Consider the following 16899-nt stretch of genomic DNA (forward strand, 5'->3'; position numbering starts at 1 on the left):
GATTTACAAAGTAGAAGCCAATTAACTATCTTACAATGGGAGATACAGCTTTCTAATGTTGGTGATTTGTGCTTTGCCTAGATACATCTCTCAAGATGTTCAAACAAGAGGAAGGAGGCTGGATGGAGCTGGGAGGGGGTGATGCTAAGTCAGGGAGAACTCTGGTGTTTTATTTTTTTAGGATGAGAATTAAGGGGGTGCATAAGAACGGAGGATCAGGAGCAAAAGAAGGAGAGGATGACTAGTCTTGGAGGTGGTGGGACCAGAGGGTTAATCTTGATCAGGGGGAGAAACCTATCCTCCTCTGAGACTAGAGAAAGTAGAGGCGGGCCGAGATAAGATTGTGAGTAGAGGATAGAGAGTTACACCTACTAGTCTAAATTTTTTGGTGAAGTAGGATGTTTAGGTCATTGGCTGAGATTGAGGAGGATGGTGGTTATGAAAAGGCCTCAATGTTCAGGATAATGGAAGAGACTGTTGCCTACTACATATGGAAATGATTGTTGGGCAGTTCCAAATGGAGCTGAGTCTTGCAGGGCACCATTGCAAGGCCACAGGTAGTGGAGCACCAAGCACAGAACAGCAGGAGCACTCTGCCCCAAAAACAAGCAATTAGGTGGAGTATCATCCATAGAGAACTTTAAAACAACAATTGGCTCAAAGCTGCTCTGCTTTTTTATGATCAATATGTGCCAGCAGTGCCCTAGCTGGTTTGGCTCAGTGGATAGAAGCATCGGACTGAAGGGTCCCAGGTTGGATTCCGGTTAAGGGCACATGCCCAGGTTGTGGGCTTGATCCCCAGTAGGGGGCGTGTAGGAGGCAGCCGATCAATGATTCTCTGTCATCATTGATGTTTCTATCTCTCTCTCCCTCTCCCTTCCTCTCTGAAATAAATAAAAATATATTTTAAAAAATATGTGTCAGCAATTCTAGACAATGTCGCTAATAAAATACTCCTCTCCAAAAAAATCTTTTGCTGGTCAAAGTTCCAAACAGTTATGTTTCAATATTATGCATCTGTAAGCTTCAAATTAGGATGCTTTATTACTCATCCTTTCTTAAACATTGTATTCTACATGGAAATTATTTCATGGAACCGCTGGTTACGCAGTTGAGCCCTGGCACAGGTGTGGCCCAGTTACACACACTTGTTTTGAGAGTAAATTCCTAAGAGTGCAGAGTTGTTGGAGCTCACCTCGGCTCAATCCGGGTCTGCGGTCCCTGCATTGCCACATGTCACTGCAGGACATTTGAGTGAACTGTAACAGCAGTTACTGTGGAGATGAAGACCAGAACTCGAGTTACTTCACCATTCTGCCGCTCTACTAATATATGCCCACCTGGAGATTTTATTTTTGTTGAAAATTTAAAATAGCAAAACAGAGTTCAAGAGTGAGAGGTGAAAAACTTTGGTTTGGAAATTAAAATTTGGAGTCAATACATGAAATGGTTTGCGCAATTTGAATAATGTCTTGAAAGCGAAATCTATTCTTTTTTTCACAATCTATACTAATAAAAGCCTATGTGATCGCCACGCCCTCATGCTGTGATGCCCTCATGCTGCAACTAACTATCACCAGGAGGCTGCATGTGCAGCAGGCACAGGCGGGTGGGCGGGGCTGCGTGAGCTGTGAGGTGCAGGGATGGGCAGGGACTTGACGCTGCGTCCCTGGTGGAGCGGATGGCAGCTGCCACTGCCCAGGGCCGGCTCCAGACTCAGGCAAGCCGCTGCCCAGGGCTGGCCAGAGGCTCAGGCAAGCTGCCGGTGGTGGGCTGGCCCAAGGCTCAGGCAACAAGGGCCTGGCCGAGGCTCAGCCAGCCTCGCTGCCAGCAGTGGCAGCAGCAGAGGCGATATGGGGGCATCGCCTTCCACTGATCACCGGGTTGCCTCCTGCAGAGGGAGGCCAGAGGCAGCAGCAGCGAGGGGGTGATGGTGCCTTCCCCTGATAAGCCGATCGCCTCTGGCATAGGGAAGCCAGACTGCGGCTTAGGCCCACTCCCTGGGCTGAGGGACCTCCCCCCTCAGTGCACAAATTTTCATGCACCAGGCCTCTAGTTAATTTATAACAGAAGAACAAATAAAATCATAATTATTACAGACCATTACAAATCATTATTGCTGAAAAATCATTTTGTGGCAATGAAGGATGATGGTATAAAAATGATCCCAAATACACTGGGAACACCTCCAACTGTGGGAATGCCCAGGTGTGTACTGACGTGAATGGGGAGGACAGAGAAGCAGACTCTGAACTGCAGAGCCTCTTTCTGTATGCTCCTAATCACTCCTAAGAATTGTTTTCACCTTTTTAAAGGTCACATGACCTGCAAAATCAAAAATACTTACTTTCCGACTCTTTATAGCAGGGGTGGGGAACGTCCAGCCCTCGGATGGTATAAGGCCTGCAAAATCATTTGGCCTGGCCTTGCCAAGGCAACCGCAGGACTCAAAATTCAATAAATCTAGGAGCTTTTTTTATAGCAGCATAAACTTGTATTAAGTGAATTATATTAAGTGAGTGATGTTATAAATATCCAAATGGCCCTTGATAGATAAAGGTCCCCCACCCATGCTTTGCAGGAAAAGTTTGCTGATCCATGCACTATAGCATTGGTTCTGGTTAGCAGTTTGTCAGGGAGACATAGGCTCCAGGAAACCAGGATGCCTGTGGAAGAGCAATGTCATGGATCTGTCTTGGGGCTCATCTTGATTTTTCTTGTCTCTCATACCTCATTCTTGTTATTATTGTTTTTATCTTTTAAATGATTCTATCTCTTAAATAGTTGTCCAGTTCTCAATTGCCACACTTCCTGCTCTCAGCCACAGTCCTTTCCACTTCCCCATTATCCAGACTGCAGGGAGTAATAAAATGCTGTCTTGCCATATAATTTTCTCACCTCGTCAAATTATCTTTAGGATTAACTCCCCCCCTCCCCCTGCCCCCAACACACAAACACACACTCACACACACACCTTGGTGTGGCTGCCCAAGGCTGCCAGGTTCTCCTCCTGCACATCTGCCCACCCCCACCCCAGCCTGGTCCCTCCTCCTATCCCCTGACCTTAGCATTTTGCTGTCCAGCCCTGTGAAGCACCTGCAGCTCCCCACACTTGGCACAGTCTCTTTTTTTAAAAAAAAAATATATATATATATATATATATATTTTTTTATTGAGTTCAGACAGGAATGGAGAGGGAGAGAGAAACAGAAACATCAATGATGAGAGAAAATCATTGATTGGATACCTCCTGCCCACCCCTTACAGGGGATCAAGCTCACAACCCAGGCATGTGCCCTGACCTGGAATCGAACCTGGGACCCTTCAGTCCCCAGGCCGATGCTCTATCCACTGAGCCAAACTGGCTAAGGTGGCACAGTCTCTTTTAAGCTTTTGTGTATGCCTTTCTCTTCTTTCCTGTTTCGGGAACATACTTCTCTTTTTCTAACCTCCTGGTCCTCTTCTGCTTATGTTTCAAAATTCAACTAAATTATAACAGTGAACCCAGAAATAGTAAGAAAAAATCCTCCGCAAACATGTCAAATATCCAATATTAGACAGAGTAGGTGTTAAGTAAATCAGTCATGGTATAGCCGTGCAAAGCAAGTCCACCATCAAAAATCAAATCACACTGAACTCTGAAGACATAGAAAGTGTGAATTATATGTGGGGGCCACAAAATGGGACACATGTCATGATCCCTTTGTTGTTAAAAATATGTATTTATAGGAAAGAAGACTGGAGTGAAACAAAGAAAAATGATGGTCATTATTGTTTGGATGACAGTCTTACAAATAATTTTTGCTCTTTTTAAAAAAATCTCATTGGTAAAAAAAAAAATAACAACTAAGTAAATATATATTAACTTTATAAGAAACTAAAGGTCCCTTTATCTTTTAAACACCATCTGGATCAGCTTCTTACCTCCATAGATTAGTGACTAAATTGTAAAAGAGGGGGGAAACAGAAGAAAGACAATTAATCCAAGAGCCACTTTCCTTGGGAAGTCCAGTCTGTGTTGGACTCTAGGCTTGTGTGTGTGTCTGCTACCACCCTTCTCTTCCCCAACGAGAGAATAGCCTGCCTAAAGATAGAAAGGGACGGAGCAGCCTTTCAATCCAGAACTCATAGCCCAGGAAATTGCTGCACTGTCAGAAAGCCAAGAGGATGAACCTAGAAAGGGTCCTGAGGGTATTTGGTGGTTGTCCTCCCTCAGTCCCTGCTAGCTGTATGTAGAATCCAAAGGGGCCAGAAAGAGCAGCTGGACAACGGGAATGACTGGCCTCTATATATAAAAGACTAATATGCTAAGTGTCTGTCCGATTGGTAGCTATGATGTGCACTGATCACCAAGGGGCAGACGCTCAACGCTGCCGGGCTGCAGTGACTTGGCAGCAGCGGTTCTCGGGTGACACACCCTGAAACCAGAGAGGGGGGAGCCCAATTCCTCATGGGGCTGCACGATTCCACCTTTGGCTGGCCGTGAGTTATGTTGTTGCTGGGGCACTGTCGGCCCCAAATCTGGTTTACTGCACACTTGCATTTATTCCACACCCTGTACTACAGCAACTTTGCAGAGTGCTCTCTCACACTCTGGGACTCCTCGGGGGATGTCGGAAAGCCAATTGCAGCCCAATCCCTGCAGGCAAGGCCGAGGGACCCCACTTGCTGGAGGGACCCTCCCCCCTCACTCCACAGCCGCCCTTCAAGCCACGGCACCACCCCAGGTGCAGCTGGCTGGGGAGGAACCAAAGCAGGTTAACTCCAGGGCGTGTCCAGTCTGTCTTGCCCAGTCCCACCTCACCAGCCACTTTCTAATTAATTTCCTTTCAATGTGCACAAATCCGTGCACTGGGTCACTAGTATAAGTAATAACATCATTTAGAATCAGTGGGACAATGTTCAGCTGTTTCATAAGATAAAACAGTACTACTTGGCATTTTCCTAAAGTCCATCTACATAAGAAACACTTTTGAAATAGTAATACAAAGGTTACAGTTTTTCAACCCATGAGTTGAAATAATCATTTCCTTTTTCTTTTTAAATATATTTTTATTGATTTAAAAGAGGAAGGGAGAGGGAGAAAGAGGCAGAAACATCAATGATAAGAGAGAATCATTGATTGGCTGCCTCCTGCATGCCCTCTACTGGGAATTGAGCCTGCAACCTTGGCATGTGCTCTTGACTGGAATTGAACCTGGGACCCTTCAGTCCGTAGGATGATGCTCTATCCACTGAGCCAAACCAGCTAGGGCAATACTCATTTTCTTAAGCAATGTTAAGAACTTCACAGTCTTACTGAGTTATTTATTTTATGGGTGAAGAGATGCAGTTGTCATTGAACTGTTCTTGATATTTCCAGTTTATTTGTCATAAGTAAAGATGTTGAATAGCATTTAATGGACTGGTTTTATTTAAGAGGCACAGCCGTGCATGTAGACTTTAGTGTCAGATGGAGAGGCTGCTGGAGGTGGGGGTGGGTAAACAAAGTTCTGTCAGGTCCTCAGGAGGTCCCTGAAGATCTACCAGAGCCATCTGCGTTTCACACCTAAGTCTCTCTAAAAGTAATTCCTGTTTTGACGAATCACAGCCAACTTATTGTCCAACCAGGTTCACTAAAAAAACAAAAGTCAAGCCCTGGCCAGTGCCTCAGTTGGTTGGAGTGTTGTCCCCTACACCGAAAGGTTGTGGATTCATGCCTGGTCAGGGCACATGCCCAGGTTGCAGGTTCCTTCCCCGGTGGGGTGCATGCAGGAGGCAGTGGATAGGTGTTTTGCTCTTACATGGATGTTCTCTCTCCCTCTCCCTTCCTCTCTCTCTAAAATTAATTTAAAAAGTTCCTTTTAAAAAAAACAAACAAATAAAAAAGCCCAAAAGTCAACAGAAGAAAAAATGCCTGTCTATTCCACCAAGTTTGCTTAAGCATGCTAGCATTTCTATAATGAAGAGTTAGAAAGAGTTGTTTGCATGTTATGATCCTCCTGTGCACCTGGAGAAAAAGGGAGAATTAGGAGAGGGCTCTGGACCACTCTGCCCCAGGCTCCAAGTCTTTCTTCACCTTAAGGCCTTCAAGGCTCCCTCCAGCCCTTTCCACGTTCTGACACACATGTAAAATGACAACATGCATGTGGCACACGGGGATAAATGGAGGCACGGAAATGTGGGTCTTCCACTAAGGGTCAATCTATAATAAATATATTACCCATTCTAAGCTCCCCTGTTGGAAGATCAGCATATAACATTAGGACTTCACACTGAAGAAGGTGAAGGAAGCAAATGGAAAGATACTATTGGGACCAATAGTCAACCTTCCATTCTCCCCAAATGTGAGTTCATGAACGATGAAAAAGAACTCATAAATGGGGGAAATGAAGTAACACATCAGAGATTAAAAAGGAATTAAATTTCCACAGCTCTGGTACCAGAGCACCTCCCATAAGCAAGTGGTTCATTTTTAATTTGGCTATTGTGATGATGTGAGCATGCGGTGAGCTCATTATAAATAAGAGGCAAAGAGGAAAGTGCCAAGTTAAAATTAAAATGACAATGTTCTGCAAACGTGGATGGAGCATGTTGGCAGCAGGTTCTTTATTAGATCCCAGCTGAGGCAGAGGGTCCACCTGTAACTTGCTCTGTAGAAACTTTGCCTGTAGACCTGGCGGCCCAGGAACTGTTGTGCCTTCAAATGGGGCACTTGAGGCCAACAGGCTGAATAGACTGGAGCAACCAAAGCTGGTGCTGAGCTTGTGTGGAGAAGACAGCGCAGGAGGAACCGGAGGGACCCCCGGCTGGGGAAAATAGGCAGATAAATGCCTTCTATGGGCCAGGGACTGCGCTGGGTGGCTTCTCCACCATGATCTTGTCCAGTTGGTATTAATGTCCCATTTCACAGATGAGGAGACTGAGGCTATTTGTCAAATGGAGGCGATGAAGTTTAGAGAGGTCAAACTAAGCTAGCAGGAACTGGAACCCAACCTGGAACCCAGGCCTGCCGGATTCCAAAGCTTATTTTACACCCCGCCCCGGTTCTTGTCTCCCGCCGCCCCTTCACTCTCACGCTCACACTAAACCACAAAGAAGCCAGACAAGGGGAAAAGGAATCTTTCTAATCGCCACTAATAACCCACACTCATCCTTGTTAAGAGGCTGAATCAACTTTTCCACGATAAGAAAACGGCTTAACGGGTAAGCAGAGTTGAGATCCTAAAACAACGTCTATGGCCTGGGCGGCATTTGGCTTTGAAATGCCCCCCCCCCGCCCCCCCCCCGGGTCTCTCGCCTCATTTTAATCCCCCTTTTCCTCCCTGGGAGCCTTGATCGGCACCGCTATGGGGGTGAGGGGACCAGCATCTGCACTCCTTGAGCGGCACCCAGCCTCGGCGCCCCCTCCGAGCGCCCTCCCGCCGCCCCTGGCCCCCTCCCGGGCACTCTGTTATCCGCCCCCCCCCCCCCCTCGAGGTGCCCAGAGACCCCTCATCTCCTGGCGCGCTCGGAACCCGCCAGCTCCATCGGAAAGCGGCGCGGATCGCAGTCCCGGCGGGCTGGGCACCCCCGAATGTCCCCTAGCCTCAGTCCCCGGTCTCCCCTCTTCGCTTCGCGACTAGCGGTTCGAGTCCCAAACTGGAAGCTGTGAGAGAAGACGGGGAACGGGACCGGGCGCGAGGCAGAGCCGAGTGTAGGTTCCGAGGGGCGCCGTGCCCCTGGACGGTGCGCGCGGGCCCGTGGCCACCGGGAGAGCGGGGCGCGCATCCTCTTGCTCCGCCCTGGACCGCAGGTTACCCCGCCGCCCAGGTGGCCTCGCCAGCAGCCCGGGACGCTTCCTCCCCCACCCACCCTCTGCCCAAAGGCTGCCTGGGCGCGACCACCGCACTTCGAGCAGCCCTGCCCTCGACCTCTAGGCAGCCGTTCCCGACGCTGCCCAGGGTCTGCGCCGCCTCTTCCCGAGGGTCTCCGGGGTGCCACCCACAGCCCCCAATTCCAAGATGCCCCCAGGGCCTCTCCATCTCCCGGGCCCGCGGCGCCGCGCGGCCTCGGGATACTCACCGCCCAGGGCGCGCAGGGCTGCGGCCTCACTGGGCTCCCGGCCCGGATCCCTGGACTTGCTGTTTCCCTCGGAGCCCCCTGAACTGCTGGGCGTAGAGATTTGTTGCAGTGTCGCCTATCATCCTGGATTTGTGGGTGCCTGCGGCTCGGCGCTCCACCCGGCTCCGTGCGCTGGCTCCGTGCGCTCAGCGTGGGGCTCCGGGCTCCTCTGTCGCTTGATATCGAGCCAGGTGAGCGTCTGGGGAAGCTTTGAGCTCGAGGCCTCCGTCTTTAAAAAGGGTCCTTTGGAGGGAACCCGAACCTAACCTGAGCTCCCTTCCAATCAGTGCAATTTCAAATCTCCAGGCTCGTTCATTCCTGTACCGGCTAATTCTGGTTTGGCAGAAAAAAATTGCAGTCTCCTCACGTGCACACTCTTGTGGCCGGTCGTAGATTATAGCTTTGGCTGAGGCTCGCTAATGGCTCTGCACATTTTTATTACTGAAGGCGAGGGAGGACCTGAAACCGAACCCAAGATGCAGGTGAGAACAGGAGTATCTTCCATTGCTCTGAGATAGGAGACCCGTGATGCAAAAGACCCCCACCCAACTCTGGGCCACAAAATATGGCAGTTTGTAGGTGCAAGAGGAGGGCAGGACTGGCAGTATTCTTGGCCAAAGAGGACTGAAAAATCCCTTCTCCTTTGTCCCATGCTGGGTCCCACAGCTCCCTGCTTTTCCTCCAGTATCTGACGGTTTGTCGTTCCTTACCTTTGTTCATGGGCACCAGATACAAATTTCATTTCCACGTATGACTACCCTGTTCCCAACACAATGATTTGCCCATGGAAAAATTTTAATACCTGTGAGGTGAATGTTGGAATAAAGAAAGCCAGGACTATTTTACTGTAGTAGTTTCCTATTGCTGGTTGGTGTAATAAATTATCACAAACTCAGTGGCTGAAAACAGCACCGATTTATTATCTTGCAGTTCTGGAGGTTAGAAGTCTGAAATAGGTTCTAGCTGGCTAACCTCACGGTGTTGGCAGGGTTGTGTTCCTCCTGGCAGCTCAGGCAAGAGCCACCAGCTCCTTGGCTCATGGCCACTTCCTCTGTCTTCAAAGCCAGCAGTGTTACATCATTGTGTGCCTTTCCCCTATAGTCACACCACCTTCTGTCTCTCCTGTTCTCCCTCTTCCACTTTGAAAGGCTCTTGGGATTACACTGGGCCTACCCCTGGTTATTGGGTTATTGGATAATCCAAATAATCTCCCTGTTTTAAGGTCAGCTGATTAGCAATCTTAATTCCACCTGTGACCTTAATTTCCCTTTGCCATGTAAGGTAACAGACAGGATGCAGGGATTAGGCTGTGGCCATCTTTGAGAGACTGTTATTCTATCCACCCACAATTTCTTTCTTTCTTCCTTTCTTGTTTCTTCTTCTTTTTTTTTTTGCAAGAAAGAATAGTCACATGCATTTCACATCGCCACTTCTTATTTCAAATCTTGATTAAAAAATAATTGAGAACACTGAGAAATTGTGGCTAAGTGAGGACATTTTGATGAGGCACTGGGCTTATGGGTACAAATGTTTTACGTTTGCTCATCAGAACATGAGCAATTAGGTGCTTAGTGTTCTCTTGGGCTGTCCTCCAATACCACTCATTTCAGCAAGGCTTTTGACGGCAAGTCAAGATTGGGGTTCCTGGCAGACATCTCAAATTCAGATGATTCATTTTGTTTTAAAAGAGGTGTGTAAGGCTTTTAAGTCTGTTCCCCCCACCCCCAGAAACCTAATAGATTTATTGAGGGATAATTTATATAGTATGAACTGCACATATTTAAATCTACAATTTGATGAGTTTTAGCATAAGTCTGTGGAACCATCACTTCAAATAACTCCAGAATTTTCCTTGTACCCTTTGTAATTCAGTCCTCGCTCCTCCACATCCCCAGGTAACCTCTCATCTGCTATCTGTAAAGCTTCTACCCTGAAAGGTACTTCACATCTAAAATGCCTCTCAGGAGGCTTTTCTCCTCCCCAGCTTTACTGAGATGTAATTCACAAATGAAATTGCATACATTTGAAGTATACAATGTGATGACTTGATACACATATACATTGTGAAATGACTACCACAATCAGGTTGATTAACACATTCATCACTTCACATAGTTACCTTTAAAGAAATACATTTTTATTGATTTCAGAGAGGAAGGGAGAGGGAGAGAGAGAAACATCAATGATGAGAAAGAATCATTGATCGGCTGTCTCCTGCACACATCCCACAGGGGATCAAGCCCAAAACCCAGGTATGTGCCCTGACTGGGAATTGAACCCAGGGGGGGAACTCTTGATTCGTGGGCTGACACTCAATTGCCAAGCCACACCATCCAGGCTAGTTACCTTTTTTAGTGGTGAGAACGCTTAAGGCCTACTCTCAGCAAATTTCAAGAATACAATACAGTATTGTTAACTATAGTTACCATGCTATACATTATATCCCCAGAACTTATAACTGGAAGTTTGTACCCTTTGACCTACATCCCTCCATTTCCCCCATCCCTCAGCCCCTGGCAACCACCATTGTATTCTCTGTTTTTATGAGTTTGATTTTTGTTTTTAGATTCTACATATGAGTGAGATCATGCAGTCATCTCTGTCTAACTCGTTTCACTTAACATAATGTCTTACAATTTCATCCATGTTGTCACAAAAGGCAGGATATTCTTCTTCTTTTGGAGCTGAATAATATTCTATTGTATTCAGATACCACATTTTCATTAGCCACAGATCCATTGACAGGCATTTAGTTGCTTCCATATCTTGGCTTTGTAAATAATGCTGCAATAAACATGGCGTGCAAGTGTATCTTCAAGATCCCGATTTTCCTTTCCTGTTAAAGGCTGTTCTGATAAATAATTTGTTTCATCTGTGCTACAACACAAACAAGTCTTGACATTATAATGATAAGTAAAAGAGGTTAGTGTTATGACCACACAGTGCATAATTCCATTTATAGGAGATGTCCAGAATAGGGACATCTATAGAGACAGAAGTAGATTGGTGGTTGCCTAGGGCAGCGGATATTGGGCAGAGAATAGAGACTGCTAATGGGCATAGCACTTGTTTCGGAGATGGAAATGCTCTAAAGGTGATTTTAGCAATGGGTTGTGCAAGTCTGTGAATATCCTAAAATTATTAAATTGTAAAAATACAGACCAAAACTAAACCAAAATCCAAATTTAAAATCTCCCCAAACTGACAAGTAGACCATAAATGAGCCAATCCTGAGTCTGGGTTATCATCTAAGTGTAATGCTGAGTCTACTTCTATGTGCCTGAAGTCCAAGATACAGTGAATCTTCCTTAAGCAATAATTTTTATGCAGTCATACTAGTATAATGCATACACATAGAAGAGCCTACCTATTTTAAAGTTTATCAGCCTATTTGCTGCTTCGTGGTACCTGCAACCTCCTCATTTGTCTTGCTGCCTGGACATACCTCTCAGATAGGCAGGCTGCAACAGAGCCCTCAAGTTTTCCTGAACATCTGCGGCATGAGATCCTATGGGAAGGCCATTACTTTTCAATAGGGGTATTCTAAGCAAGATCATGAGAGAAATCCCAGCACTTCAGATTTGAATTTTCTTCCTGGTATAGGACCTCCCCAGATTTTATCTCAAAGCACACAACACTACTGCCCCTAGGAGTTTCAGACCTACATTTACCAGGAATTCAAATTCAAAGAACAGATCAAGGTGATTAGATACAAAGCAAACTCAGAGACATGTTTCTGTCTTTACATTAGTCTTCAAGTTTTTTTACATTTTCCTTTCTGATAACCAGTATCCTCATGATTTCATAAGAGTAGAAGGTCTAAAAATGCCAGTTCTGTTACTAATTTGGAAATTAAACACTTTTTCACACATGAGTCTTAAAGAAATAAGGCTTGGTTCATGGGGGTTGTATTATAGTTTTGTTGATTAATATTATATATTATTTGTTTAACTTTTATGAAATCAGTGATGGTATTAGCAAATCATTAAAACTTTTTTTCTGCAGCTATAGATTTTTCTTCTTCTTTAAAAAACATTTTTTATTGATTTTAGAGAGGAAGAGAGAGTGAGAGAGAAATAGAAATATTAATGATGAGAGAGAATCATTATCAGCTGCCTCCTGCATGCCTTCCAGTGAAGACTGAGCCCATGACCCTGACCAGGTAAACAGGTCGATGCTGAACCACTGAGTGACACCAGCCAGACTAGATTTTTCTTCTTTTATTTAATATTCATTTTCTTGCCCTAACCGGTTTGGCTCAGTGGATAGAGCGTCGGCCTGTGGACTGAAAGGTCCCAGGTTCGATTCTGGTCAAGGGCATGTACCTTGGTTGTGGGCACATCCCCAGTGGGGGGTATGCAGGAGGCAGCTGATCAATGTTTCTCTCTCATTGATGTTTCTGACTATCTCTCTCCCTTTCTCTCTGTAAAAAAAATCAATAAAATATATTTAAAAATATTGATTTTCTTGAAAAGTTTCATGTAGATAAAATATTATTTTAAATGCTCTCAGGTTATTCAGTAATGGAAATGCCTGGTGAATCTTTCTGAGACTAGAAAAATCCTCATGTACTGATATATTTATATACTAAATATGTTTTATAGGTTAGGATTTAAATTTTATTATTTCTCTTAAACTATACTATTTTTAACATATTTTGAGTGTCCAAAAATGGATCATTGGCATTAAACATCCATGCTCAATACTCAAAAGTCAACTGCACATCATATGCTTTGAGAATGTCAATAATAAATAGGATAAATTTGGGACTCCATGAATATGGGTGCGAAATATCTAGCACTTCCTCTTGTTAGGTGTGACCACAGTGTGGCCTTCTTTGCAATAACAAATGTTTCTAATGCAACCAGTTGAAGATATGAGATGTGGGTGCTGCAAATCTAAGGGGAAAAAAAGACTTTGGTTGGAGTACTTGAACCATTCTCTTCTTGTGGGACAGGTTATATCTGGTAAAATTAATACAGGGTATTGTGAGATGATGTATAGTTTAAGGGAGACTTAGTAGACAGTTTCTTTTACTTTACACAGGAGGAAGACAGTTCTCTTTTCTATGATCATTTTTGATGGATTTTGTATACTTCTACCCTGTACCTTTAAGACAAGCATAGGAAACCTATTAGCCAGAGCTCAATCAGAATGAGCTGTAGTTCTTCAGCCCTGTTATAACAGTATTCTTGAACCTCTGCTCTGTCTTGCCCTTGACTTTGGACTTCCTCCATTCTGTTTGCTACCTCACTCCTGTTGACTTGGCCTTGTGACTCAGGTCCCTAATTTTTCTCTTCACCTTGATAGCAAATCTTCCAGCGCCAGGCTGTTTTTGTAACATTGTTCACCAGGCCAGTTTTCTGTCTGGGTCTACCCTAGCTCCTTTGTAAGAGAAGATCAGATTATTTCAATGTATTGTGAAGGTTGAGGCCAGCATTAGGAAACTATTAGGATTGTGTAAACAGTGATTATGAAAATCAAGGAGCTGGCCTCTTCTCTTCCTGGTTGTGAAGCCGCAGAGCCTCTATGACAGAGGCCGAGAACACACAGTGCTTAGGTGTTCAGGTTGTGAGGGCAGTCATATTTGAGCTGGAAGCCCAGCTTCTTCCCTCTGTATCTATGTGACCTGGGCATGAGCCCTAGCGTGGGTCTGATGACAGTTCTCATCAAAGGTTTATTGTGAGAATTAACTAAGATAATGCATAGGAAGCACCATACTTGGCATGTAATGAGGGAACTTGTTTCTAAAGTAGCAGTAATGGTGTCATCCAAATCCATTCCACTTGGGAGAAAAAATTGCCTTACACCAGAGTCTGTTTGAGAGGCAGCATACATTAGTGGTTGAAAACATGCACCCTGGAGCTTCGTGGCCTGGATTCAAATATGAAGTTTCACCACTTATTTCACCTCTTAATGAGGTCACTAAGCATTTCTGATTTCAATGTCATCTTCTGTAAAATCGGAAGTAGAAGAAAAAGAGGAGAAGGAGGAGGAGAAAGAGGAAGCAAGTGTTATAAAGTTCTGTAGGCTGAGAGGAGTGAGGGGAGGGTTGCTGTGTTCTTTTGTACATTTAGGTTGGTCTTGACAAATGATGGAGTTGCTTTTCATTTCTACTTATTATAGGACACTTACTTTTAAAATAACACTTAAGTGAAATGCTGAGTTCATGTAAGAAAATTATCAGTAAATAATTGTTCAGGCAGATGCTATGCAAACAACTGACATTTGTCTGGCACTTGTTACTTTTAGGTCGTGTTAATGCTCAGCCTTGGCTGAACGTTAGAATCACCTGGGGAGTTTTCAAAATTCCAGATGGTCAAACCATACTCCAGTCCAACTGCATCAGAACAATGTGCCAAGCAACTGCCCACCCCCACCCCACAGGGGATTTGTTTTCTGGAGAAATTGAACTACAAAGTGTTCACACTCAGCTATCAGGCAGGACACAAGGTGTGGCTACGGATCAGACCTTGAGCTGGAAGACTGAGTGAAGTCTGCTCATTGGACAGAGACCCCCCCCCCAGCACTTTTCACCTGTCCAGACACCATCAATCTGGCTTATAGTTCTCAAACAGGAGACTGGAAGATCCTTTCTTGAAGAAATCGACTAGGTCTAAAAAGAGTAATTTGCCAATAATGATGTTTTAAGGATGCCCAATGAAAAAGTTGCCTCTCTACCCAATCATAACCAGCAAAACTTGCCCTTTGGCACATTCTTCCTTGCCCATGAGTTTCTAGTCAGCTTTCCAACAAAGGACTATAGGAAGAAAGTCCAAATATATGCACACTAAGTTAATTGCATTCTAAGAAGTTGGTTACAGCAGTGGAATTGAGGGATGGTCCAATCATGAATTAAGTAGGTCATACAACAGTAGTAGCTGGCAGGTGGTACCACTCACCTGGCCCATCACTGGTGTCTGCTGGCTAAGAATTATCAGTGTGCTGACGGTGAGCCTGGCACTGAGCTATCTCTGATGAGAAATGAGATGTTTTACAGGATTCATGCCCATGCTATGCAGGGCATGCTCTGTAGAAACTGGTGTAGGAATGAACTCATGACCTAAACCATGCTAGTCACCCCCGTCCCAGCTCTTTGGCTGTACCTGTTGGGAAAGAGGCATTCTCTGCTGGACTTGCAAAGCTGGTAGGACCCAAGCCTGAGACTGTCACGGGGCGGGGGGGGGAGGGGGGGAGGGCATTTCTTGCTATCTCATGGAGCACAGGGGGTGCACTATCTAAGGTTAAAGTTAGCACAAATAGAAGAGAGCCAAGAGTTGGAAAAGCTAGGAAATGATGCCTTCATTTAAGCCATTGAGCCCAGCCATTCTTCCCAGAATCTTCCCATGCTTTTCTATTACATGAACCAAAATGTGCTCTTGAGCCAGTTTGAATTGAGATTCATCCCTTGCAAGTGTGAGGATCCTGAATCACATATGGCCCATGTGCCTTGTATTATGATGGTGTCCATGGCTCTCATGTGTGATTGATTTTCAGTGGCCCCAGGCCCAGAGTGGCCTTCAGTAATCAACAGGGCACGCTTGAAAGAGTCACACTCCTTGCTGTTGGGTATGTGAGAAGGTCCCTCTCTGATCCCAGGGACCTGGGAGAACATCTTCTGGTTTGCCGCTCTTGTCCTCTCTACTCTGTCTCTGGAAATCAGACCTTCTCTATTTGCCAACAACAAAATAATTGCTGTGGGAAAACATCTTTTCACGTGTTCAGTCCAGAACCAAGGCTCACCCTCTTCTTTTTCCAGAAAAGCTCCACGTTGGGGATTAAAAGGGTGTGCCTATCTTGAAGTTTGCCTCTGAGCATTTTAATCAGCAGCAGTGAGAAGCACAAGGAGGATGAGATTTGCAGGGAGACCTTTCTTGAACAGGGTAAGCAAAAGAAAGTCTCAGTATGACCCCCTGAGGTTCAGAATTCAAATGACATGTATGAACAGAGAAAGTGTAGAGCAAAGTTGTCAAGGAAATTAAGAGTCGTTGGAGGGCAACTCACTCTGAATTCTGTGGCCCACCTTTCCCTCCCTGTTGTTCCTTTCTAGGCAGTGTCTCGCTCATTAAGTCACTGAAGTCAATTTGTCCTCTAATCGTGTCCAACTGGCTCTCTTACACCATTTACCTTAGACTATTGGAAATTATATTCCTCATCCTCTGGCCAAACTGCCACCTCCTGAGTCCTCAGTGTCTTCATTGCCATAATTCATTTCAGAAGTAAGTCTCAGATCATGTTACACCCCTGTGGACTCAGGTCTTCCACTTGAAGCACCCACACCCCATCTCCTCCTCTCCCAACCTCAACCCCCAACATATAGTCCTTGGGACTCTGCATGTCCTGGGCTCCAGCCAGACCGAATCCTCCTTCCCTTAATCACCCCAGTCTCTGCATAGGGCCTTACAGTTTTCTACCTGTGTGCCTTTTGTCATATAATTCCCTTTGCCTGTGATGCCCTTCTCTCCTTTCTATACTTCAAGGACACCTTGACTCTATTCTGTCACTCAGCAGAGATGTTCTTGATAACCCTTGAACTAATCTGTCGACATAAGACGTAAGAACATCCAAACCTATAGAGAATTTTAATAAGAATTTATTTGAACCAAACTGAAGACAATTGCCAGGGAGCAATATCTCAAATACATCAGAAGATAATAGTTTTGCAGCTTCTTTTATGCCCTTGTTGGGGGAGGGGAGACAGGGTACAAGTAGACCAGTAAACAGATGACCTAACTTCAGATAGTGATGAAAGCAGAGAAATGATAAGTGAAAACACAACAAGATGGGACTTGGAGGCTTTGAGATATATTTTGATCA

General features: G+C 45.2%; 2 protein-coding genes across 3 annotated transcripts in view; one reads left to right on the plus strand and one right to left on the minus strand.

Moving 5' to 3' along the window:
- The window catches only part of SLC16A14 (solute carrier family 16 member 14), a 31439-nt gene extending 22928 nt beyond the window's left edge, over nt 1-8511 (minus strand). Inside the window, exons 1-2 of one of the 2 annotated variants that reach the window (XM_070422337.1) lie at nt 8044-8511; nt 1196-1274 (exon numbers count right to left, since the gene is read on the minus strand). In XM_070422337.1, coding sequence (XP_070278438.1) covers nt 1196-1227 — 32 coding nt within the window. In that variant the 5' untranslated portion in view covers nt 1228-1274; nt 8044-8511. The remainder of the gene's footprint in view (nt 1-1195; nt 1275-8043) is intronic. The other variant, XM_070422338.1, reaches the window with a different exon arrangement.
- LOC139015083 (proteinase-activated receptor 1-like) overlaps nt 7082-16899 on the plus strand; it is a 37180-nt gene continuing 27362 nt past the window's right edge. The window contains exon 1 of the mRNA XM_070422340.1: nt 7082-7185. The gene's annotated coding sequence lies outside the window, so the exon portion shown is untranslated. The remainder of the gene's footprint in view (nt 7186-16899) is intronic.

The sequence above is a fragment of the Myotis yumanensis genome, unplaced genomic scaffold (assembly GCF_028538775.1).
Source record: "Myotis yumanensis isolate MYYU_CA2020_CCGP unplaced genomic scaffold, mMyoYum1.0.hap1 SCAF_8, whole genome shotgun sequence".
Taxonomy (NCBI): Eukaryota; Metazoa; Chordata; class Mammalia; order Chiroptera; family Vespertilionidae; genus Myotis; species Myotis yumanensis.